The sequence below is a fragment of the Fundulus heteroclitus genome, unplaced genomic scaffold (genome assembly GCF_011125445.2).
Source record: "Fundulus heteroclitus isolate FHET01 unplaced genomic scaffold, MU-UCD_Fhet_4.1 scaffold_551, whole genome shotgun sequence".
NCBI classification, from domain to species: Eukaryota; Metazoa; Chordata; class Actinopteri; order Cyprinodontiformes; family Fundulidae; genus Fundulus; species Fundulus heteroclitus.
The window spans coordinates 8,049-34,143 of record NW_023396980.1 but is presented as its reverse complement, the minus strand read 5'-3'; the positions used below and the strand labels follow the sequence as shown (position 1 = coordinate 34,143).

The window sequence follows — 26,095 nt, the reverse complement described above, 5'->3', positions numbered from 1 at the left end:
AACATTTGTTAAAAGGCCAAAAACGGTCTTTAGTCTTGTGCAGTCCATAAAAACATAAAAAACATTTTCAGACAGACTGCAGAAAGGACACTCGTTTAAAACACCCTGATTAATAACCGATAAAAACGAGTTTGTAGCGATGGCTCCATGTAAAATTCTCCATTGGAGATCACCGGTTCGCTTCTTATTTGGAAGCTTGTTTAAAGTCCTCCATGGGGGTGCTCTACCAGCAAGTTTATCCGTCCATACACAGACTGTGGGGTTCTCGAGGTGTCTTTGAGTCATTACAGACTCCATAAACAGTTTTCTGGTCCATAGTGAATAAAACCACCAAAAGAAGAAGAAGCAGTAATCCCTCCCTGGATCAAACCTGAAACTACAGTAGATTTGATATGGTTAGAAAGGAAAAAAGAAGGTAATATTAATCATAAACTGATACAGGAATATGTTAATAGTTTTTATGGCTATATTCAAATATATAAAGATGCATCTAAAAGTGTGAGTGATGGGTTAGGTATTGCATTTTATGTTCCAGATTTCAATATCAAAGTAAATAAGAGAATAAATAATGAATTGGCTACTAGAACATATAGTGATGTATTGTAAGAAATATGAAGAAGAAAGAAGGAATTTGGTTAGAGATGTTAATAAGGAGAAACTTAAATTTTGATATCGTAGATATTCGTAAAAAAGTAAAAAAATAAATGTTATCAATATTTATTTAAATATTTAATAACAGTAATAATTAGAAAGATTTACCATCTGTAAATTAATATTATAGATATAGACATATAGATACATACACATAAGTATATTTGGCAATAGGGCCATTTTGCCCCAAACTCCTCACCAGTTGGTGGCGGTAATGCACACCGGAAAGCTGTTTGCCAACCGTCAATAAACACAAGAAGAAGAAGAAGAAGAAGAAGAAGAAGAAACCGGAAGCCGACGGCCGTTATAAGGTGAAGGACTACACCTCTCGTTTCATTCTCTACAGCGACAACATTCTGAGCATTAAGGATTATCCAGCCTTGAGCATAAGAAGAATCAGCATTTCTGAAGGTTCTTCAAAGAACGTGGAACAATTGTAAAGGTAAGTGAATTTGATCAATATTATAGTCTGCAATTGTCACGTAGTGCATGTTACGATCGGCTTTTACTGCTGCCTTTTTAATGAAAAAATCTTGCAGGGTGCACAGCTACAACAAACTTTTTAAAGACAGAAAAATTATTGTTGTGTTGTTGCTTAGATATTTTCTTTCTGTTATGTAGGGAGGTATGGTAGATTTTTCGGGTCCGTTCCTCGTTCCAAAACACCGCGTGTTGGTTTGTAAACAAAGCCTCACCCTTCCCCCACTCGGACACAACGCGGTAAAGGTTACATGGTTTAGTTGGTCTGAGTTGAAGCGTTGTTAACTTTAAGCACCAATGCTGTAAGTTGGAGCTTTCTGTGAAAGTAAAGTAACTTCTAGAAGAATGTGAAGATTTAACGCTTGAATATCTGTTTGGTTAATTAAAATATGGCCTGGTAGTCATAGGCAGTAGTCTGAGTAGCGGAGACAGTCAACATGGCGGCCACCGAAAAGTAATACGTCATGACGCCCAAGCCCTATTCAAAAAACTCCTCCGCCGTGTTCTTGCTGGAGGTCAAACAGGCTCCCGGGATCCGTTCTTCGTACGTCGCTAACTCAGTTAGCAGGATTTCATTGTTGACGATTTGACTTCCTGCACTTGTTGTCATAGCAACATGTGCGCCAGCTTAAACCTGCTCGCTAACAGGCTTATTTCATGTAAACAGGATTAGATCACGGCTGTATAGGCGGAGGAGATGGAGAAGTCTGTCGTAGCCATGTCCATTTTTACAACAGCAACCTGTCGCGGAAGATGCAAGAATAATTCCCTGCCAACACACCCATGAGGGGCCCATGCGGGTTGGATGTGGGCTGGTGAGTGGGTCCCAGCTGGGCTGCCCAGCTGGGGCCCAGCTAGTTTTGTCAGTGGGTTCCATGGTGGCCCCTTGTGGGCAAGCCCACATGGGCAACCCAGTTTTCACCCACATGGGACCCTCGGCTGATTATGGGTCCTACACTGTATATCCTTTATTATTACAGGCTATTTAATTTTGGAGTGGGTCATTTTGTGTTATTATTGTAATATGTATTATTTTTTGTAAATTCTGCTTGTGAAGACTTTGATGCAGTCAACTGCGAGTTGCCTCTATGCACTATATAAATAAAAATGCCATGTCATTGTTCAAGGTTTTTATTATTTCAAAAGCATATGTATTTGACAGATGCATAATACACACAATATGATACAGATTATGAAAGTTTTATACAAGACAAAAAAATGGAACAGACAAAAAAAATGGTCCCATAACAAATTTTCTTCGGCTGAGCGAGTAGTGGATCTAGTGGGAGAAGGACGGACCTGTCTGGCCTGTCTATTGCCTCCCCTGTCCCTTAGACTTAGACAACTTTATTTGTCATTCGGTATGCACAGAGTGCGTACAGAACGAAATTTTGTTTCATACAGCTTTTGTAAATCACAGTAGAAGTTAAATTACAGTTTTAGGTGCGGCAGAGATTTAGAAGTAAACAGTAGATTTTAAGTATACAGTATACAAACAATTGAAATGTAACAAAAAAGACTTTATTTATGTACAGATTGGATTGTGTAAGGGCATTTGTGCATGAATGCATTTATTTGTGCAATTTTAGACTAGGAGTCCAATAGCATTTGTAATGCTATATGAAGCTGCAATGATCCAAAAAATGCAAATGTTGTGCAGTTTGTGGGTTGTAGTTTAACAGTTCAACAGCAGTTTAACAGTCTGATGGCAGCAGGGAAAAAGCTTTTGCAGAACCTGGAGGACCTGCGGAACCTCTTCCCAGGGGGCAGCGGGGAGAACAGTCCATGGTGGGGGTGTGAGGGGTCCCTGATGATGTTACAGGCTCGGGACATGCAGCGCTGGGATGAAATGTCTTTTATGGAGGGAAGAGGACCCCCGATGATCCCTTCTGCTGTCCTTACCACTCTCCTCACGTTCTTCCAGTCGGCGGCACTGCAGCCTCCACCCCACACAGAGAGACAGCTGGTCCGGATGCTGTCTATGGTGCTTCTGTAGAAGGTTGTGAGGATGGGCGGGGGCAGGCGGGCTCTCCTCATCCTCCGCAGAAAGTACAGTCGCTTTTGTGCCCTCTTCACCAGTGACGTGGTGTTCACAGACCAGCTGAGGTTGTCCGTGATGTGCACCCCCAGGAACTTGGTGCTGCTAACCACCTCCACAGCTGAGTTGTTGATGAGCAGTGGAGCATGGCGAGGCCGGTTCTTCCTGAAGTTGACGATGATCTCCTTCGTCTTCTCCACGTTCAGGGTCAGGCTGTTGTCTCTGCACAAGCCCACCAGCTGCTCCACCTCCTCTCTGTAGTCCTGGTTGTTGTCATCCCTGATCGGGCCCACCACCGTTGTGTCGTCTGCAAACTTCACGATGTGATTGGTGGTGATCCAATCAGCCATTTTACACTGCCCTCTCCACATCCTTCCTGGTGATCTGGCTGGTTAGGCTGTTCTTCTTTAAAGCTCCTGCAGGAAACATATGTTACGGTCACTTCACACGTGCCAACAACACTCTCAGCAAGGATTGTAAAGTCAACCATGTTGAAGTGATATTCACCAAAAACTGATTACTTTAATATCCCAATTACATTAAATTAAGCTTTCTAGCATGACTGAAATGGCATTTCAGTAATAACAATAGCCAAAAATGAGTGTAAATGTATCTTGACAAAAGTTACTATATTACAGTTATTAATTATCCTTTATGCATTTACCAAATATAACTTCAAACAGCTTTAAAGACCGGAATTCCCGCTTGCTTCCGAAGACATTATTTCTAAAAAAAAATAAATAAATAATAATAATAATAATAATAATAATAATAATAATAATAATAATAATAATAATAATAATAATAATAATAATAATAATAATAATAAAAAAAAAAAAAAAAAGAAACTTTCAGCTATGTTAAACACAGCAGATGAACTCCAACCAACAACTGCGAATGATTTGGTTAGAAAAAATGTTCTGGGGTTAATCACAGATCTAAGTCCATTAAGTGAAGCTAGATTTGTTTTGAGTATATCGCATCACAGAGGTGACTACATCAATGTGTGCATTATAAGGCGGAGGGATTTCAGCTGGTTATATACACTGCATCGTCACTTATTTGAGAGCTAAAAAAGCGACTTCATTTTAAGAAACAAAGTGAAAGAAAACGGTCGGCGTTGTGGTCTACTTACGGCACTTTTTAACTTTCGGTCAAATACCGACTGCCAAAAAAAAAAAAAAAGAAAGAAATACACTAACCAGCCAGTGCAAATCTAGCTCTGATTCCCTTAAGATGATAGAATGTGCCGCAGAGCCGAAGCTCCGAGCCGACGGCGGTAGCAGCTGGCTCGGCCTAGTCCTCAACCACGTTGCGGTCGTGGCCACCTACAACTGTGGCTTTTTCTGTTGCTGCTGATACTCTCAAACCCCTAGAATTCTCTAAAGTATTCCTGTATTCCAGTATTTATTAGATGTAGAGGCATTCTTACCTGTATGTCGTCCAAAACCGTCTTCGTTGCAAGGATAAAAAAAAAAACATCCTTCCAATGACGCCGGAACACGGTAGGCTATGTGCACAAAATGGCGCCTGCTAACTTCCGGCTAAGCGTGGTCAGAATCCACTTCCGGTTGAAATATAACTGTTTTGTTAGCAAGACTATCGATGATCCTGGACGATCCAAGGTTTAGTTCTGTTACAGACCATTTTTGTATTTGTTTAATTAGCTTTGGTGATCGTAAAAGATACTAATTTAGTTGTGAAATTATTAAAATATCAACATTATAAACGTTCCCCTGTCTCGTGTTCACTGCCCCCTAGTGACTGAATTGAGAATTGTGGTAATTTATATCCCCTTCTAAAGTTTGTTAATAAAGGCCATGAAATACTAAATTCTTAGCATCCTTCGTTTGCAAGACATCTTAGAAAAACATGTTTTTTTTAAAAAAAAGCTCTTAAAAGCTACTAAATCCACAGCGTGATGATGTTAGAACAGAATTAACTAGATAAAAAGTGTACAAAATCATTACGCTATACATATAGTAATAAAATAACAAAGCACATATAGTATTTGGTTTGACATTAATTCCAGTGTATCAATATGAAAGTAGAATTCACCTGTGTGAAAACAAAAAAGGAAGAAACATTAAAAACTTTTAGAATATTGATCCAGTTTATTGTGAAACATCTCAAAAACATCTCAAAATTTTCAGCCGCTTCACTGAAAGGTTGTGAAGTGATTTAAATTTCAATTATTTAAATAATTTATGCATGATCTAGGCTGGATTAATGTGATATTAAAGACTTTTACTTATTAAAGATAAATAAATAAAATAGCATAAAAAAGGAGACCTTTCAGTGGCTGTAACATGTTGATTTGACCATTTTGAATTTGTAAGGGCTGCCCAACTGGAGCCCACCTATTGCCCATGCTTGGTCTAGCCCATACTGCCCACATGAGTCATGTGGGCAGTAGATGGGCTGCCCACATGGGTCCCAGCAACACAGCCCACCCTGAGCCCATGCCCAGCTGAAGCCCATCTAGCCCAAGTGAGGCCCACATGGGCCCCACCTGGACGTGTTTGCTGGGTTTGCAGAGTTTTTCGAATTAATCGCGTATTGCGCAATAGACAGGATAATTTAGCACAGCGCGACAGTGTAATTGTAGAGAGATTTTTCTTGGTGGCTGTTATAAACAGACAAACACATCATTTAACAGTGGCTTTTAAAGAGGAAAAAGTGGTGTTGGAGCCATAAATCTAAAATATTTAAGTTATTTGTATGATGTTTGCTTTTTATTTTTATCCTATTCAGTAAGATTTGTTCGGGCCGTTTTATTGTGAAGTTTAGTTTACTTTGAAAGGCGTGCTTCCTGTCGAGCCGTATATTGTATTAGAAATGGATTATGGATGGATTATCTAGACACGGAGCAATACAGTTTTACCGTGTCAACTGTGGATGACTTGGAAAAGGAAAAGTTTAATTTTTTATGGATAAAGATTTTTTTTTGTGTTAAAATTCCCAGTTTGCATGCGTCCTTTACTTCCCGTGTCTAAGGAATGACACTGAAATTTGGATCTCTTGACATAACAAGTGCCTTTTTTAAAATAAAGTATAATAATTAAAAGCTACCATTTTGTAGAATATTCTTGTGTTTCACTTTTACTTGTCCCCATGTTCTAGTGGGTCCCGTGGAGGCTCTGACATAAAATGACATAAAAAGACATTCATCTTTAAAGCTTTGCTTCACACTCTCGAGCTTCTTAGTATATTGGAGAAATATTTAAGTGTGAGGATTGTGTTTAATTCATTATCTACTAGAATTAAAGTTACAAACGTCATTGTCCTATTTTACAGCTTTTACTAGTTACTTTACTCATTTCTGGGATATATTTTTTGTTTTCTTTAAGTAATCAAAGTAATTGCAGGAGCTGTTTGATACAACAACAAAATAACAAATGAATTGGAGATGTTTCAGTGTGGTGAAGAAAGGCTTAAAATTTAATATTTAAGTTATTAACTTCAATTAGGACAATGTACATTCATCAACATGTCGGTTTAAAGCAACAATGTCCCCCAGTTTTACAGTGGATGGGGATTTCCTTTTTACAGTTTTTAAAACATTTAACCTCCACTATCTGTGGTTGCAGGCCAACAGGTTGTGGTAGACTTTCAGGTGTCTCTGTGGTTTTGGCCCATCTGCTGGCCCAGGTAGCTGCAGACTGAAGTTGTTGTAGTTTATAGTATGCTGACCTTATTTTTCTTTATTTTTAGATGCCTCGCGGCAAAGGTTTTCGCCGTACACAAGCCTTTAAAAGGAAGATGGAAGACCCCAAACCACTGGATGTCGAAATCAAAGTTCAAGAAAGCACGTTTGTGGCTTGTATGTGTGTTTAATAGATACTTGTGACATTTGTGCTTTGGTTGCATACTGTTGATTTAACAAGCTTAAACCAAAATATTTGTTGTTTTCTGATTGGAAGGTCAAGGAACAGGAACGCGGCATAGAAGTAGACCTTGGCCGACCTCTTCTGCCAACAATACCTGCAAACTGGTCATTCCACCAGAATCAAAAGACAAGAAAGTAAGTTTATTTTACACATACATTGACTTAATAATAATAAGCAGTGTTGTAATACTATTTTGTATTTCTTTTAGTTTGTCTTTCTTATCGGAGACTCTCATCTAAGGGCTATTGTGGATGGATTTGCTCCTATTAAAGAAGAGAGTCTTTATTTTGGATTCTTGGCTGTTCCTGGAGGAGCAGCGTTGGACCTGAGAACCGAAATCTTGAATGCTGTGATACCACGAATACCTGATTTAGTCTGTTTGTTAGCTCCAAGCAACACTTTGAAGAGAAGCACCGTTGTCAGTGAAGCTGGGAAACAGTTTAAAAAGCTCCTAACAACTGTTTGCACACTTTTTCCGAAGGTAAGCTGTTGTGTTGGTTTATGATACAAATTTGTAAGCAGTAAATTAGTAACAAAAAATACAAGTATATGTAGCACCATAAATGCAAGCAAGTAAAACAATTGCTTGACGTTTTTAATAAAAACATGCACTGTATATAACTAAAGTGTTTAAAGGCACGGGTATGATTTAGTGTTCTGTACGGTTCTCATAACAATACCATAAATGTAAATGTTTATAAGATTGTTTTAGGGACTGTTAAGTAATTTCCTACTTTATATCTTTTTAAAGGTGTTTGTGTTGGATTTCCCTCCAAGACTAAACGTGGATCCTCAGGTTCAGTCTCTTTTACGACAAGAATTCCACAGAGTATCGGTGCAATTGGGTAAATACTGACAATATAGCCTTTTGCTTTGTAAAAATATCACATTTTAAGTATTTCTGAATTAAATGCCTCAATTTGTAACTTACTATTTTAAGAAGTATTTAACATTTGTCTATTTTCTGCATTTCAAGGTGTCTCATACAAATCAGTTGCTGAGCTGTTTCCAATGAGAAAACTGCACCTGTGGAGCAGAGATGGGGTAATGAATTCAAAAAGTTTTATAAAGTATAACTTTAACAAAATTAATTGATTATTAATATGTACCGTTTTTATTTTGTTAAAAGGTACACCTAAGTGACGATGATGGGATGAAAATCCTAAATAAAGCAATATATGAGGCCTCACATGAGCAGATTCACAAGCCAACTGCAGAGACGGAGGTGATGCCCACCATGTCATGCTCTCCTCCAAAGATGCTTGAGCAGGTTCCCAAGCCAACTGCTGAAAAAGTCTCAAAGTTGCTTTGTACACCTGAGGTTCCAGTTGTGGCCCCACAAGATCCCTTTGAATGGAACATTGTCGGATCTCACAATAAGGTAAAGTAATTTACTGTTTTTGACTTAACATTTGAATGTATTATAAATATTTATTTATTAGATTTATGATTGTCATTCTTTTCTGACAAACTATAGACCTTTCCAACTTCAAGTAAACAAGAAAGCTGTACTTCGCCAAAGAGAGTACTCCATTTAAAGGTTAGTATTTGTAAAACATTTTTATTTAACCATCCATCCATCTTCTTCCTCTTATCCACGGTCGGGTCGCAGGGGTAGGAGCTTCAATAGGGCCAGCTCCTCTGGGGGAACCCCAAGGCATTCCCAGACCAGCTGAGAGACATAGTCCCTCCAGCGTATCCTGTGTCTTCAGTCTGGGTCTCCTCCCACCAGGAGGAGACCCAGATGACTGAGCTTCTCACCCTATCTAAGGGAGAGCCCAGACACACTACAGAGAAAACTAATTTCGGCCGCTTCTACCAGGATCTTGTTCTAATTTTTATTTAAACTTTTTAATTATATTCTTACTGAAACCATAAGGTGTAATAAACTGTTTGCTATTGTTTACAGGTGGAAGAACAAATGGACTTTTCTGTGGAGCTCAATCCAAAGTGGTTTGATGGTGAAATGCTGGAAATATTGGGGGATGGCAACACACCAACTTTTGGAGATGCTTCTATTGCGCCATTTCAAAAAACTAAGGTAATACTGATGGGGAATGGTGTTTTGTTAATATGTGCAATGTGTTAATATGTATAATTTTGATCCCAAACATTTTTGGCACTGTCTTTAAATGAATTGGCTATTAAAATTTGAAGGAATGCCATGTATTAAAGTATAAATTATTGACAAGACTTTTAATCATTTAGAACAAGGAATATAACAAAGTAAGTCATATTTTTTTTGTAAAGTGAAATTCATGTCTATTTCATTTAGACATAAATACTTTAATGTTATGTGATGTATTAACTCACTATATCTATGACATGTATACATATTTTTGTTTCACTTTCTAAATTGGCTAATAAAACATGAAATTATTCTTCACTTCTTCTGAACTTTAGGCTTCTCCAACTTCAAGCCAACATCAAAGCTGTGCTTCACCAAAGAAAGCACCACATCTACAGGCTAGTATTTGTTAACCTATTTAAGATTGTCAATTGTTTCTCAATGAAATCATAATTTGTAATAAAATGTTTCCTATTATTTACAGGTGGAAGAAGAATTGGAGCAGTTTTCGGTGGAGCTGAATCCAACTGCACCATTTCAAAAACAAAGGTAATCCTGATGTGTTAACATGCATAATGTATACTTTTGGTCCCAAACACATTGTTGGCACTGTTTTTTTTTTTTTTTTTTTTTTTTTTTTAAATTAATTGCCTGTTAAAATTTGAAGGAATGTCATGTATGAAAAAAGCAAATTGTTGAGAAGACGTCTGATCTTCTAGAAAAAATATTATAATGAAGTAAAGAATATTGTTTTTATTTGTAAAGGGAAATTTGTACGTATTTGTTGATTTAGCCATAAATACTTTAAGCTTCAATCATGGGTTGTCTCACTGTATACATGGATACATGAAACGTTTTAACTTTGTGTACAGAACATGTTTAACTTGATTCACACAAACAGAGCATACCAGCAAAGAAGTTAAATAAACTTCTTATCCCAACTCTAATTGTACCCTTGTGTTTTTGTATTAGGGCTGTGACAGACTAGTGGCTGGTGGGGAAACTGTCACCAAAAACGGTAAGAGAAGTCTTCCTGATCACACACTAATTACAAGAGGTTCATTTCACCAGGGCCATGACTACTTTGGTTCAAATAAATCAAAACAGTGTGCCACCAATAGTACTACTGACTATCATGACTAATGCCATTCACAATGCAAGAACCTGGTCAACAAATGATATTGATAGACTGTTGCTAAATGGTGATAAAATGTACACTTTCATGAAGCAGCATGGCATGATTAGTGATGTCAATGGTAGTGGATACGTTTTTGTCAGGGAATTACCCACAAAATACACATTGGACGGAAACACATTCACCCTACAATATTTAGACACATTTACTGGACATGTTAACATCCAAGAATATGATCGGGATCTTGCCAATGTTGCTATGCCTCTAGATAAGGCTTTACAAAGAGCACTCGATGACAACGACGCCTGCCTAATCACAATTATGAACAGCACATGTGCAGTTTTGAAGCATGAGTCTGGGTTTTCGGTCTTTGATCCACATGCACGCGGTGATGATGGTGGTCTCGATTTAAATGGCTCCAGTATTCTTGCACACCATGCCACAGTTGATTCATTGAACATGCACATCACAAACCTAGTTCAGTCTTTATGTGGCAATGATGAGCTGCATAATGCATACCACTTGTTTGAAGCTACTGGTGTTAAGGTTGTTAGTGATGGAACATTTTCTGCTAGGACTGGTGGAATGGATACTGACAGTGTAGCATTGCAGGACAGTTTTGCAAATATAGCAAGCCCAGATGAGAATATGCACGGTGTTTCTTTGGAACCAGGTCATGTAACTGATGACTCTGTGACGATAGTGTCTCAAAGTAATTGCAACAGCCTCACATTTAGTCCACTGACACTGACTGAAAAACGGAGAATATGCACAAAGCTTAACGTTGTCCCAAGTTTTCAGGAAGAGGAGACTGTTTCCAGCATTACTGTAGATCAACCTGTGCCTTGTGCAGCCACAAGTATAAGGTCAGATGGGAATTGCTTTTTCCGTGCTCTGTCCTATGTTTTTATTGGATCTGAAGAAAAGCATAGGTGTGTTCGTTATGCTATTGTAAAACAGATGCTTGCAAATCCAGAGATATACTCAAAAATTATTAGACCTCAGTACACATCTGTGCAACAATATGTAACTGCTTCAAAAATGAAGTATGTGGGAACTTGGGCCACTGAAGTGGAAATTCAGGCGGCGGCAGATTTCTTTCATGTGGACATATACACATATACTTCCGAAAAATGGTTAAGATATCCTTCCAACAACACAGATGGCCATTGCAAGGGACTCTACCTTAATCATTACAACAATTGTCATTATGAACCCATAACCTGTGTAACAGATAAAGTCTCTAATGAGTGTATCGGTTTCACTTCATGTCATGTAAAACACCATACCCTTAACAAAGACAAAATCACAAGCTGTAAAAAAGGGGATACAAGAGAAAAAAGACAAAAGAGAAAGAGGTACAATTTGGATGACTTACACCGACAGATCAAGAAGACTAAAATCAAGGACTGTTATGACAAAGACCAAGACTACAGAACTTGCATGCAACAACAGAGTGTTAAGAACTATGCAACAAAACCAGATTTCAAAGAAAAGGTTAAAAAGTCCAGTAGAGATAAGCATGCTAGTGACCCTAGTTTTCGGGAACACCTCAAACAATACAAAAAACACAAATATGCCAATGATCCTATGGTTAGGGAAAATGTCAAACAATACAGCAAAAACAGGTATGCCAATAATCCAGGGTTTCAGGAAAACATGAAACAGTACAGCAAAGATAAATATGCGAATGATCCTGACTTTCAGGAAAAACGTGAAACAGTACAGCAAAGATAATATTCGAATGATCCTGAGTTTCAGGAGACCGTGAAACAGTACAGCAAAGATAATATGCGAATGATCCCGAGTTTTCAGGAGACCGTGAAACAGTACAGCAAAGATAATATGCGAATGATCCCGAGTTTCAGGAGACCGTGAAACAGCAATGATCCAGAGTTTCAGGAGAACATGAAACAGTACAGCAAAGGTATAAATGTATATAAATATAAACATCAAACAGACTTTAAAGAAGCTGTCAAACAGAGAAGCAAAGACCATTATGCATCCATGAGTAAAGAATCTAAATTGGAGTTACAAGCCATGAATGTTGAAAGGTATAGAAACAATTCTCCCCATCGTAAACGAATAAAACTTTACCACAAGGAATTGTATAATATCAGTATCGATCATGCTATATCTATTAAAGATGCTGTTGGTAAAAGAAGGAATACTATATTCCTCCAAAAACACAACATCGACTTTGTTATCAATCAGTTTAAGATAAAAGTCCAGTCAGGTCCAACCTATGTCTGTTGTGTTTGCCACAAGTTATTGTTTAAACATCAAGTTGTAAAATGTAACTTAAACCAATACAGAAAAAGTGCTTTGGCAGAATCTGTAGCGAAGAAATGCATCACTTATACATATGTCCACACTTGTGGAAATTCTTGTGAAGTAAATTGCCATCTCCAAAAAACCACTGCAAGCATGTTATGGATTTGTCACACCTGCAATAACAAGATTCTTAGAGGTGTAGTACCAGAAGACAGTGCTGTAAATAATCTCCACCCAGATCCTATTCCTGAAGAACTTGATGCACTAAATTCATTAGAACAACATTTGATTGCACAACACATTCCCTTTATGAAGCTTTTAGCTTTACCAAAGGGAGGCCAAAACGGGGTTCATGGGCCTGTGACATGCGTGCCATCAAGCAGTGATGCTGTTTGTAATATTCTTCCAAGATTAGATGATCAAGATCTGATGATTAGAGTTAAACTAAAACGTAAACTAACATTCAAGGGTCACTATGAGTATCAGTATGTGAACACGCAAAAAGTTCATAATGCTCTGAACTTTTTAAAAGCCCAGAACAAGTGGTACACTGATGTACATATCAACAACGAGTGGTCTAATCCGTTGGAAAAGGTTACAATTGAAGAGGCTGGCCAGCCCGCTTGTGGCTCTGGGCCTGGCCAGCCCGCTTGTGGCTCTGGGCCTGGCCAGCCCGCTTGTGGCGCTCTGGGCCTGGCCAGCCCGCTTGTGGCTCTGGGCCTGGCCAGCCCGCTTGTGGCTCTGGGCCTGGCCAGCCCGCTTGTGGCTCTGGGCCTGGCCAGCCCGCTTGTGGCTCAGTTGATGTTCCAGAACATTACACTGATAACCAGCACCATGGAATGTATTTGGATACATGCTTGCAACCTGTTGACATTGCACAAGAAATTCTGGACAATCACTTTGAAAGTATTTTATCTGTTGCTCCTGCTGAAGGAAATAGCCCTGTAAGATTGCTCAGTGACATTGCTAATGAGGCAAAGTGTTTTCCTGTCCTTTTTCCAAAAGGAACAGGCACATTCCACGAACAGAGAGATCACAGAATTACACTTGCTAAATATCTAAAAAGCAGAATATTAAATGCAGATGGCAGATTTGGAAAGAATTTGGAATATATTTTCTATGCACAATACTTGTCTGAAATTAATCAAGTGGTTTCCAATGTATCAATAGCTTTGAGAAAAGGATATCAGGGACAGCATAACACTGATGTTGCGTCATCTTCATCTAACAACCCAGACTTTTTGAAAGACCTCTTAAACTATGATATGGGCTACAAGTTTTTGAAACCAATTAGAGGCACACCTGTATTTTGGCAAGGTGTTCAGAAGGACTTGATGGCCATGGTGAGAACCCTTGGAATTCCCACATTCTTTATGTCATTTTCTTCTGCTGATTTACGCTGGCCAGAATTTATGGAAGCATTTATGTATGCAGACAATGTCATAGGCAATATTGCTGACATGGAATGGACCCAAAAGTGTGACTTGTTAAAAAATAATCCTGTAACAGCAGCTAGAATGTTTGACCATAGGTTTCATTGTTTGTTAAAAGAAGTCATAATGTCTCCAGCTCAACCCATTGGAAAGGTCATTGATTACTTTTACAGAGTAGAATTCCAGCAACGTGGCAGTTGTCACACACACTGCCTTTTTTGGGTGGAGTCACCTAAGATTGGTGTAAACACCAATGAAGAAGTTATCACATTTATTGACAAATATGTGACATGTGAGCTTCCACCTGAAAGTGACCCCATGCATGAAGTTGTCTCTAGTGTTCAGATGCACAGCAGAAAACATTCTAAAACTTGTAAAAAGAAGGGCACACCATGTAGGTTCAATTTTCCTAGACCACCTAGTAACCAAACCTTTATTTCAAAACCACAGCCAAATGTCTCTTGTAAAAATTCAAAAAAAACATCAGCTAAAAAACAAAACCAGCCTAACACAGATCAGCAACAACTACAAAGTCAAGCGCCACCAGATGAAACCGTGGTTGCCAAACAAATGATGGCCAAAGTTAAAGAAGCACTGACAAATGAAAATGCAACCTATAACACCATTGATGATCTTTTCGATTCCATTGGCGTCAATCAATCAATATTTGAAAAAGCTTATCAATTAACTGCACACAAACTAAGTGTTGTCCACAAACGCAATGTAAATGATGTGTGGGTTAACCAATACAATAGAGACCTTCTTCGTTGCTGGAATGCAAATATGGACATTCAATTTGTCTGTGATGCCTATGCCTGTGTGGTTTATATAATTTCATACATTTCAAAAGCTGAAAGGGAAATGGGTTTATTGTTAAAACATGCCCAGAATGAAATAAAAAATCAAGGTAATTTGGCAGCAAAAGAATCCCTAAACAAGTTGGGCAGCATATTCTTACACAACCGAGAGGTTTCTGCTCAAGAAAGTGTTTACAGAGTAACAAACATGAGATTGAAAGAAGGATCAAGGAAAGTGGTTTTTGTGCCAACAGGAGACAACATTGTTAAAATGAGCCTTCCACTCAGTGTAATACAGAGCAGGGCTCAAAACCTTGACCCAACCAATAACCAGATATGGATGACCAATATCACAGATAGATACAAAAATAGACCCAAAACACCTGAATTTAGAGACATGTGTTTAGCAACCTTTGCCTCTGAATACAGATGTGTTCCCAAAAGTCAAAAATCCTCTGTTATATCACTTGATAACAAATGTGGCTATGTTCAAAAAAGGACCAGGTCAGATGCAGCTGTTGTCAGATATGCTCGTTTCTCCCCAACACAAGAGCCTGAAAAACATTATCAAAGCTTGCTTCAGTTGTTCTTGCCCTATTACTCAAATGATGAGATTAAACCATCAGCTTTTTTAACTTTCCAAGAGTTTTATACTGAAGGTTCCTTTACAACTGCTTCCAAACAAATACAACCTGTCAAAGATGTTGTCGAACATAACAGATCAAAATTTGAAATTAAAGCAGAGGAATTGCAACACTGTCAAGATCATGTCGAAGACCATGGATTTCAGGAGGATGGTTGGGCTAACTTGTGTCCTGAGTCTGAATTAGATCGACTGGAATGCCAAGCAGAAAGTGCTTTAAACAACAATAAAAACCCTGATGAAAGGGAAGAAATTCCAGATCTTGAACCAGTAGAAAAAACACCTTTTGCAGTAGAGTTCAGAAAGCAAAACATCACACACGAGGAAGGCCAATCACTCATGCGTTCTTTAAATGAACAACAGGCTGAAGTGTTCTACAAGATACGACAGTGGTGCGTTGATAAGGTTAATGGAAAAAACCCTAACCCATTTCATGTTTTCATTTCTGGAGGAGCAGGTACAGGAAAGTCGCATTTGATAAAGGCGGTGTATTATGAATCAAACAGAATACTTGCACGACTATCAGACTATCCAGATGATACTCATGTTTTGCTAACTGCTCCAACTGGTGTTGCTGCATTAAACATAAATGCAACCACAATACATAACAGTTTTGCAATAGGTAACCAAATTTCCCTACCATATCAACCATTAAGGGAAGAGAAAATAAATACATTGAGAGCCAACTTACACAATTTGCAGATACTAGTCATAGATGAAATCTCAATGGTTGACAACAAGATATTAACATACATTCACGGTAGACTGCGACAAATAAAACAATCATCAGACTTTTCACCTTTTGGTAATGTTTCAGTGATTGCTGTCGGAGATTTTTTTCAGCTGCCACCTGTCAAAGGGAAGCCTCTTTACAAAGAAGAGGCTGGCTTCTGCTTATGGCATAACACTTTTACACACATTGAGTTAACTGAAATTGTTCGACAAAAGCATCAACAGTTTGCCATGACACTAAACCGCATTAGGAAACACAAAAAAGGCATGAAGCTCAATGAAAATGATGAAAGACTATTGAAACAACGTGAAACGGGTACGTCTGACTTTACAGAAGACCTTCACATTTTTGCAACAAATTCTGACGTGCATACCCATAACTTTAACATGCTGCACAAGATTTGCACAGACATTGTTCAAATTAAAGCACAGGACTTCAAAAAAAATCAGCAAACAGGTACTTGTATTAGATTATCTCAAACACAAGCTACTCATGAAAACACATATTTGGAAAAACTATTAAGTGTTGGGACAAAAGCTAGAGTGATGCTGATCAAAAACTTGGACATTTCAGACGGTCTGGTTAATGGAGTGTTTGGTACTGTAATTCAAATCAAGTTTTCTGAAAAACGCATTGCTCATACGATTTATGTACACTTTGATGACAAGAGAATAGGTACAAAACTTAGACATAAATTCCCCTGTTCTGATCCAGAACTTAAATATGCAACTCCAATACATCAAGATGAAGACAAATTGGCATACACTGGAGGCATTAGAAGACAGTTTCCATTACGACTTGCTTGGGCATGCACAATTCACAAGGTGCAAGGCCTAACATTAGACAGAGCTGTGGTATCATTCAAAAAAATCTTTGCTGCTGGCCAAGCTTATGTAGCATTAAGTCGAGTCAAATCAGTTGACAACCTTGTCATACAAGATTTCAAACCCACTGCAATTTATGCAAAGCCTGACATAGAAGACAATCTAAAAGTAATGACTAGCTTCATTAGCCCTTCATTAAACCCAGTGCCCAACAGCAATCTATCTCTCAGTCTACACAACATCCAAGGGTTACCAAATCATATAAAAGATCTTAAAAGTAACCTTAAGATGTTGGATACAGACATAATATGTCTAACAGAGACATGGCTTGAAGACAATAAACCGCTCAACTTTGTAGAAATGCCAGGTTGGATATTCAAACACAAAACAAGATCCCAATCATACATTGACACAGCTAACACTTGCAGCTTGAAAAATAGAAATCATGGTGGTATTGGTGTTTTCTACAAAAATACAATTGCTTGTAATATTCTTGATGTACAGTATGATGATTTAGAAGCAATTGTATTTAATGTACAACCTCATGACTACAACGTGTTACTGTTGTACCGTCCACCATCATATAACATCTCTCATTTTAAGATGCGCTTGGGTACTGCTTTAAGCCTTTTCGATACCCTTTCTGGACCAAAGATTGTTCTGGGTGACTTCAATGACAATGCTCTGACTTCTAATTCCATACTGGATTTCATGGGTCAAAGATTATACAATCAAATAGTAACCACACCAACAACTGACGGTGAGACTTTAATCGACCACATTTACATTAAGGACTTTGGTCCAACAACAGTCAGTGCTACAGTTATACCGACGTACTACAGCTACCACAACAGCATCTTCATGACTTTCATTTGACCAAAAATAATCTTATATTTTAGATATGCAGAAAGCAACCCCCCCCCCCTTTTTAGATCATTACTAAAAAGGTAAAACGCATATCATGAAGTTCTGATACATTCAACCTCAGACCCATAAAACAAAAATATAACTGTATTCACTTTTCTAATATCTTCAACAACAGTCAATATTTTTTGTGCTCCAAAAACCTTATTGACCTGAATAGATCTGCCTACCAATTTTATCATTGATAAAAAATGCCAACCTATGATAAACACACATAATGGAAGGAACAGAACAACAGAGAAGAAACACCAATTCAATTAACCAAAAAATTGCCATACTTGGATACAAAATAGGTATAGCTGATCAAGAATAAGGGTCCCTTAAGACCAACTTGCACACATTACATAAACAAATTACTTCAGTCACATTTGCTTCCACAGGTTTTGATAACTCTTGATTTTTGTTTGCTTTATTTTTGTATATTGTATTCACATTTATGCTTTTTTTTTTTTCTTCTAAACTTCATTTTTTTCTGCACATTTTTGTTAATTTTTTTACTTCAGTCTTTTTTTTTGCAACTTTTTTAAGTTTGCAAATGTATCGTTTTGTGCCACATTTTTCAATTTTTGATTACTTTTTAAAATTTACACTTTTTAAATCTTTTTACAGATTGAAATCTTTTGTGTACTTCTCATTTATTTAAGACAACTTTTGACACATTTTTTTTCTCACAATTTTTTTTTATTTTTTCCAAATTTTATTATTTGTTTTTGTTTTAATTGCTTTTTAATTTTCAAATGTTTTGCATGTTTACAGTGATACTTTTTCCAATTTGGGTATTTAAGTTTTTTGGAAACGTTTTGTTTGTTTTAAAGCATCTCCTTACCAAGTGTATATAACAACTTTATGGTAAAAGTCATATGTTGTTCCACTGGTAAAAGCAAAACTGTTCGGCTCTCAATGGCAATCAGACAACAATTCTAACTGCCACCATGCCAAACAGGACACAGGAAAAACGGAATTTTGCTCAAATGTGTTAAGTTTACTTGTATCTTTTACTGAATTATTTTTTTGTGCTTCTTTACATTGTTTGTATTGTTTTTAATAAAATTGTGGTGAAACAAATACACAAATTTGTCCTCCATTGATATTTTGTGCACAATAACATTTTCTGACAAAATGTATTTACCAAAGGCTTTGGCACAGTGATCAAAATGTAAACAATGCAGGAGACAGTGTGTAGAAAAATGTTCAACTGTTGTTTATGTACAAAAATGATGCAAAAGGCATTTGTGCAAAAATGCATTAACGTTGTGTATTTTTTTAAAAGGATAATAAAAGTTGGGCAACATTGGTAATGCCAGGTAATGAGGAAAATGTGCAAATATGGTGTAGAGTCCAGTTTAGAGTACAGTACAACAGACTGATGGCAACAGGGAAAAAGCTGTTGCAGAACCTGGTGGACCTGTAGTGGATGCTGCAAAACCTTTTCCCATTGGGCAGCAGGGAAAACAGTCCATGGTGGGGGTGTGAGGGGTCTCTGATGATGATATGTGCTTGGGACATGCAGCGCTGGGATGCAATGTCCTTAATGGAGGGAAGAGAAGCCCTGATGATCCCTTCTGCTGTCCTCACCACTCTCCACAAGATGCTGTGCGATGAGGGTGTTGAACGCTGAAGTCCAGGAACATGCTCAAAGGGGGCGGTGCGTGGGCTTGGAACCCGTTAATAACTGCTTGCAGTTCTAGTTATTAGGGTTCCAAGCCCGCAGCGCAGGCGAACGGCTATGCCGTTCGTCTGCTCTGTGAGCAGAGAACCCTATTGTTTTTCTAGTGTTTTTAAATTATTTATTATTATTATTATTATTATTATTATTATTATTATTATTATTACGGAATTAAAACGCGTTGTGGAGCCCACGCGGATTTGTAACGAATCAATTGGATCAGGTATCTAAGTTCAGAACGTGCGCCCCTACTCAAACCCAGAAATTCAGACCCCTCAACAACTAGGGGGCGCTATAATAAAGGACAATGCGTTTACGCCTGTAACCACCAAACTACTGGTCCTACACTCAAAAACTTGATGGCACTTTGTTTATTGGATGATTCTGCAAAATAAAGGGAATTGGCACACCCTTCGTTTCCCAGCTAGTTTTCGCGCTACATGGCTACAAAGGTTAAACCTTTCTTGTTAAACTCCTCCTACATTTTTTGTGCAATCCGCGCAAAAATTTATATATAAGCGTGTCATGGACAAATAAAAAAAGTTATCGTGGCGGATTTTTGAATTTTGACTTTTTCGAAAAGTAACGCTAAAATAAGTGATTGTTAGCTAGCTAGCTCTAAATGTAATTGCTGATTATTGTAAAACCATAACAGATTTTGACATGTCCTTCATAACCCATAGTCCAAATAAGATTTTGCACATGTGACCCGCATTTGAGGATCGTCCATCACTAGGGGGCGCTGTGATGTCAAGAAATCTACTACGCAAGAATGGCTGATCGGATTTTTACCAATCCTTCTTCATTCCCTTCCAGACATTGCCCTTAACTAAAGTATTAAATATGGTATTTATTGAAACAAGTGGGCGGGGCCTATTTCCAAAAGTGTGGAAAAAAACTTGAAAACTTCAAAAATTCACCTAAAATCACTTGTGTGGTGTAACAAGCTCAGATTTTCAGGATGTATTCCTTGAATAAGGTGCAACAATTCTCTCACTGCATGTATTGAGGTTTCTGAAAGTTGCACACTCTGATTTTTTAAAAGTTTGTAAAATGGAGAAATCAATGTATTTTCCACAAATATTGGTCAATCTCAATAAAAATGGCCTCTATCTGTAAAGCACAGCCAGAATAACCATGTCTTTCAGTTTGGTAAAAATCCAGGCGATTTTGACCAATTTACAAGATTTTAAAAATTAATGATACAAGATTATAAGGTTTAATTTTTTTTTTCTCTGAATCCATTTTTTTAATGACCATCAAAAAAATCGTGTGGTTAGATAAAACACTCTTGGACATTCATGAATATTTTCAGAATTTTAGAGCAAACCGTTGATTTAATAGGAATATTTATTTAGATAGTTTGACAAAAACCTATTGTAAAGAGCTTTTCAGAAAATGAAGCAAGGGCTCCATCTCGTGGCTTGTTTTTGCAACTACAACAACTCTTACCATTAATAGTCTAAGTAAAGGGTCTACAATTAAAACTTAGAAGTCCACTTCAATAATTTTGTATGTATATATGTATGCATCCATGTGTGTGTATATATATATATATATATATATATATACACTAATGCTTTAATGTGGCGTTGTATGGAATACATGTAAAAATTCCAACAGAGGACAGGATTTGATCATGGATGGATCTCTACAAACACACACACATATTTATTCTAGCAATAAAACATGATAGTAAACAATTATGGAATACACTGAATAATATATTAAGAGGAAATAGTAAATCAATTCCAGATTATTTAGAACATGAAGGTGAATTTTTTACTAGACCAAGTGATTGAGGTTTCTGAAAGTTGCACACTCTGATTTTTTAAAAGTTTGTAAAATGGAGAAATCAATGTATTTTCCACAAATATTGGTCAATGCCAATAAAAATGGCCTCTATCTGTAAAGCACAGCCAGAATAAACATGTGTTTCAGTTTGGTAAAAATCCAGGTCAATTTGACCGATGTTTTTTTTTTCTCAGAAACCGTTTCATTAATGACCATATTAAAAAATCACGTAGTTAGATAAAGCACTCTTGGACATACGTAAATATTTTCAGAATTTTAGAGCAAACCGTTGAATTTTAACAAATTTATGAAGTTTGTGATCAGTTCACAGCTCTCATCATCCAGAGCTCTACCATGCAGAACTGTGAACAGGGCGGCCATTATGCCCATATTTGGGCACATCACCGGAAGTGACGTCACATCCTGTGTTTTTTCTAAGCGGAGCAGAGACTTGAAATGGGAGGATAGCTTTTAGAGTTTTGAGAAGAACACATAATTTAAAAAATTTAATTGAATATAAAAAAGATCAAGCAGAAGCAAGGAAAGTTATTAGAAGGCAAAGAAGACAAAATGGAGAGATTTTTGTGATTCAATAGGCAGAACAACTTCTATAGCTGAGGTATGGGGAATGATTAAGAAAATGAAGGGAAATAGACCAGAGAGAACATATCCAGTTCTAAAACATGAAGAAGGAACAGCATTAACAAATGAAGAAAAAGTAGAAGTAATGGCAAGAACATATGCAAAGATCCATAGTTCAGATATGGATCAGACTTATTTAAAAAGTAACGCTATAATGTAATATGGATAGATACACTAAAGAGAATATGAAAACTTTATTTGTCATTTTGTATGCACAGAGTGCATACAGAATGAAATTCCGTTGCATACAGCTTGTAAATTGCAGTAAAATAAATTACAGTATAAGGTGCAGCAGTGATTTGAAGTAAACAATTGAAATGCAAACAAATCAGGAGAAGTCACAGTGTACAGGTGTGTCTTTTTAAAAAACATTTGTATATGCAGAATTGATTGTGCAGAGGGCAATTTGTGCAAGAATACAGCTTGTAAATTACAGTCAATTTAAATTACAGTATAAGGTGCAGCAGTGATTTAAAAGTAAACAATTGAAGTGTAAACAATGCATGAGAAAGTCACAGTGTACAGGTAAGTATTTTTAAAACCATTTGTATGTACTGGATTGATTGTGCAAAGGGCATTTGTGCGAGAATGCATTTAGAAACTGAGACTTCGACAGGATTTGTAATGCTAGTTGGAGATGCAATGATGCAAAATGAGCAAATATGCGAATGTTGTGCAGAGTTTATGGGTTATAGATAGCAGTTACATGCATTCAGTGGAGGCAATCATGGAAATAAAGAAAATATAGAATAATGATAACATAATATATATTGTGATTCACGCAGTCATTTGTAATAATAGTTGTTTTTTTAATCTAATTTCCTTATTTTTTTATCATATTCTCTTTAAAATTGAAGACTTTTCACTATTTTTAACGTAAATCCTTGGTGGCGCTTGATAGTGAAGCGCCACCAAGCCAGCGATCTTGGCCTCCCCTGGGATTGCGCAATCCCACGTTAACTGCGCTGACTTCCATTCCGTGAATGCATCTTCCTGTCTCTAGATCATGAATTCAACTGCAAGCTAACTGACTCAGAAGTAAATCTATGGTTAAGCACTACAATACAAATATACAGTCAGTTTATCAACATCCCACTGTTAATTCTTCTAGTTCAAACATACTTCATGTAAATTCAAATTATGACTGTTCATTAATATCAAACTAAACAGTAGACATTTTAAACCTCATTTACATCTTAGTTAAATAGCTTGAGGCTGTACATGTGTAAATTCTTACGTTGAGCGAGGTACTTGAACACATCACACACGCAGTATTTGATCCAGTCCGACATTTCTGTGTTCAGCGCTGGGTTTGGTCCATACAATGGATGATGATGGAGAGTATTGGATGTAGAAGGATTTCATGCTCTTTGGTAAGGTGATAACTGTATTTCATCTCATGATTTACAAAGACTTGGAAGAGGATTAAAAAAACCTATGCTGTAATTTGTTAAATTGCAGGTCATAGTTTCATAATTAAAAAGGATTTTATATTTTTGTTTTACATGGGTTAAAGATGATTCCGGTGTTTTGAGTTGGGAAAAAAATTTAAAGTGCATGTAAAACATCGCAATGTTAATGTGAGGAATGAAGAAAAAACCATGCTGTAAAAATTGATAAAGTGAGTTTATTTAGCTGAATGCAATAATAGTATTATCGTGTGCAGGCTAGGTTTTTTTGTTGTTGCTGATCAAAAGCTGGATCAGACTACTGGATCAGATTCCATGGATTCTCTCTGAAAGGACATGGCGAGCCTGTGCCCCAAGCAGAACTGAACCTCCATTGACAAACTCAATTTTTCTTACTGACGTGAACTTGCCAGTGGTAACAACATGAACCACTGAACAAAGAAAAGAAAAAAACAACTGAACTCGCAACATAATTTGACTTGACTGATGACTGAAATATATTATATATAGTTACAGAGGGTGTTGGGGTAGCTGGGGCTGAGTTCTTCCTGAAGTCCACAACCATCTCCACTATTTTTACAGCGTTGAGCTCTAAGTTGTTCTCCCTGCACCAGGTCACCAGATGGTCACCCTCCCATCTGTAGGTGGACTCGTCACCATCAGAGATAAATCCCATGAGAGTGGTGTCGTGCACAAACTTCAGAAGCTTGACAACCGTTGTTTTCCACCAGTCGGAGGTGCTGCCGCCTCGACACCACACAGAGAGACAGCTGGTCAGAATGCTCTCTATGGTACGCTGGTCAGAATGTTCTCGATGGTACTTCTGTAGAAGGTTGTGAGAATGTGCGGGGACAGGTGGGCTCTCCTCATCCTCTGCAGGAAGTACAAGCGCTTCTGTGCCCTCTTCACCAGTGACGTGGTGTTCACAGACCAGGTGAGATTGACCGTGATGTGCACCCCCAGGAACTTGGTGCTGCTAACCATCTCCACAGCTGAGCTGTTGATGAGTTTGTGTCATCTGCGAACTTCATGATGTGATTGGGGGTGAACCTGGGGGTGCAGTCGTGTGTCATCAGAGTAAACAGCAAGGGGCTCCGGATGCAGCCCTGAGGGGAGCCCGTGCTGAGGGTGATGACATCAGAGGTGGTCTGTCAGACCCGGACCGACAGTGGTCAGGAGGTGTTGAACGCTAAAGTCCAGGAACATGCTCAAAGGGGGCGCGGCGTAGGTGGGCTTGGATGAGGGTGTTGAATGCTGAAGTCCAGGAACATGCTCAAAGGGGGCGGTGCGTGGGCTTGGAACCCGTTAATAACTGCTTGCAGTTCTAGTTATTAGGGTTCCAAGCCCGCAGCGCAGGCGAACGGCTATGCCGTTCGTCTGCTCTGTGAGCAGAGAACCCTATTGTTTTTCTAGTGTTTTTAAATTATTTATTATTATTATTATTACGGGTAATTATTATTCTCCGCTAAAACGCGTTGGGCGGCCCATGCGGATTTGTAACGAATCCATTGAATCAGGTATCCAAGTACAGAATGTGCACCGCTACTCAAACCCAAAAATTCAGACCCCTCAACAACTAGGGGGCGCTATAATAAAGGACAATGCGTTTACGCCTGTAACCACCAAACTACTGGTCCTACACTCAAAAACTTGATGGCACTTTGTTTATTGGATGATTCTGCAAAATAAAGAGAATTGTCACACTCTTCGTTTCCCAGCTAGTTTTCGCGCTACATGGCTACAAAGGTTAAACCTTTCTTGTTAAACTCCTCCAACATTTTTTGTGCAATCCGCACAAAACTTTATATATAAGTGTGTCATGGACAAATAAAAAAAGTTATCGCGGCGGATTTTTGAATTTTGACTTTTTCGAAAAGTAACGCTAAAATAAGTGATTGTTAGCGAGCTAGCTCTAAATGTAATTGCTGATTATTCTAAAACCATAACAGATTTTGACATGTCCTTCATAACCCATAGTCCAAATAAGATTTTGCACATGTGACCCGCATTTGAGGATCGTCCATCACTAGGGGGCGCTGTGATGTCAAGAAATCTACTACGCAAGAATGGCTGATCGGATTTTTACAAAACCTTCTTCATTCCCTTCTAGACATTGCCCTTAACTAAAGTATTAAATATGGTAATGATTGAAACAAGTGGGCGGGGCCTATTTCCAAAAGTGTGAAAAAAACTTGAAAACTTCAAAAATTCACCTAAAATCACTTGTGTGGTGTAACAAGCTCAGATTTTAAGGATGTATTCCTTGAATAAGGTGCAACAATTCTCTCACTGCATGTATTCCAGTTTTTGAAAGTTGCACACTCTGTTTTTTTCAAAGTTTGTAAAATGGAGAAATCAATGTATTTTCCACAAATATTGGTCAATGCCAATAAAAATGGCCTCTGTCTGTAAAGCACAGCCAGAATAACCATGTCTTTCAGTTTGATAAAAATCCAGGCGATTTTGACCAATTTACAAGATTTTAAAAATTAATGATACAAGATTATAAAGTTTAATTTTTTCTTTCTCTGAATCCATTTTTTTAATGACCATCAAAAAAAATTGTGTGGTTAGATAAAACACTCTTGGACATTCATGAATATTTTCAGAATTTTAGAGCAAACCGTTGATTTAAAATAAATATTTATTTAGATAGTTTGACAAAAACCTATTGTAAAGAGCTTTTCAGAAAAT

General features: G+C 37.7%; 3 protein-coding genes across 4 annotated transcripts; all 3 read left to right on the top strand.

The window, feature by feature from the left end:
• The first annotated feature begins 951 nt into the window (after positions 1 to 951).
• LOC118561072 lies at positions 952 to 9,695 on the top strand. Of its 2 annotated transcripts, XM_036132858.1 has the most exons (12): positions 952 to 962; positions 998 to 1,093; positions 6,884 to 6,992; positions 7,093 to 7,193; positions 7,268 to 7,540; positions 7,811 to 7,904; positions 8,036 to 8,103; positions 8,189 to 8,440; positions 8,537 to 8,599; positions 8,969 to 9,100; positions 9,463 to 9,525; positions 9,612 to 9,695. In XM_036132858.1, exons 3-12 carry the CDS (start codon positions 6,884 to 6,886, stop codon positions 9,678 to 9,680), a joined length of 1,224 nt encoding a protein of 407 aa, XP_035988751.1. In that variant the 5' UTR covers positions 952 to 962; positions 998 to 1,093; the 3' UTR covers positions 9,681 to 9,695. The 2 variants fall into 2 exon arrangements, with proteins under 2 accessions (XP_035988751.1, XP_035988752.1); XM_036132859.1 differs by lacking the exons at positions 952 to 962; positions 998 to 1,093; positions 9,463 to 9,525; positions 9,612 to 9,695 and having other exon boundaries at positions 6,276 to 6,992; positions 7,092 to 7,193; positions 8,969 to 9,255.
• A 2,465-nt stretch (positions 9,696 to 12,160) lies between these two features.
• On the top strand, positions 12,161 to 13,226 carry LOC118561073 (the record flags this gene model as incomplete). The annotated part of the gene is made up of 1 exon (XM_036132860.1): positions 12,161 to 13,226. A coding segment is annotated over exon 1 (1,056 nt), but the record flags the coding sequence as incomplete, so codon positions are not given.
• A 1-nt stretch (position 13,227) lies between these two features.
• On the top strand, positions 13,228 to 18,947 carry LOC118561071. The gene is made up of 2 exons (XM_036132857.1): positions 13,228 to 14,317; positions 16,056 to 18,947. The coding sequence occupies exons 1-2, from the start codon at positions 13,376 to 13,378 to the stop codon at positions 16,062 to 16,064; spliced, it is 951 nt and encodes a 316-aa protein (XP_035988750.1). The 5' UTR covers positions 13,228 to 13,375; the 3' UTR covers positions 16,065 to 18,947.
• The last annotated feature ends 7,148 nt before the right edge of the window (positions 18,948 to 26,095 follow it).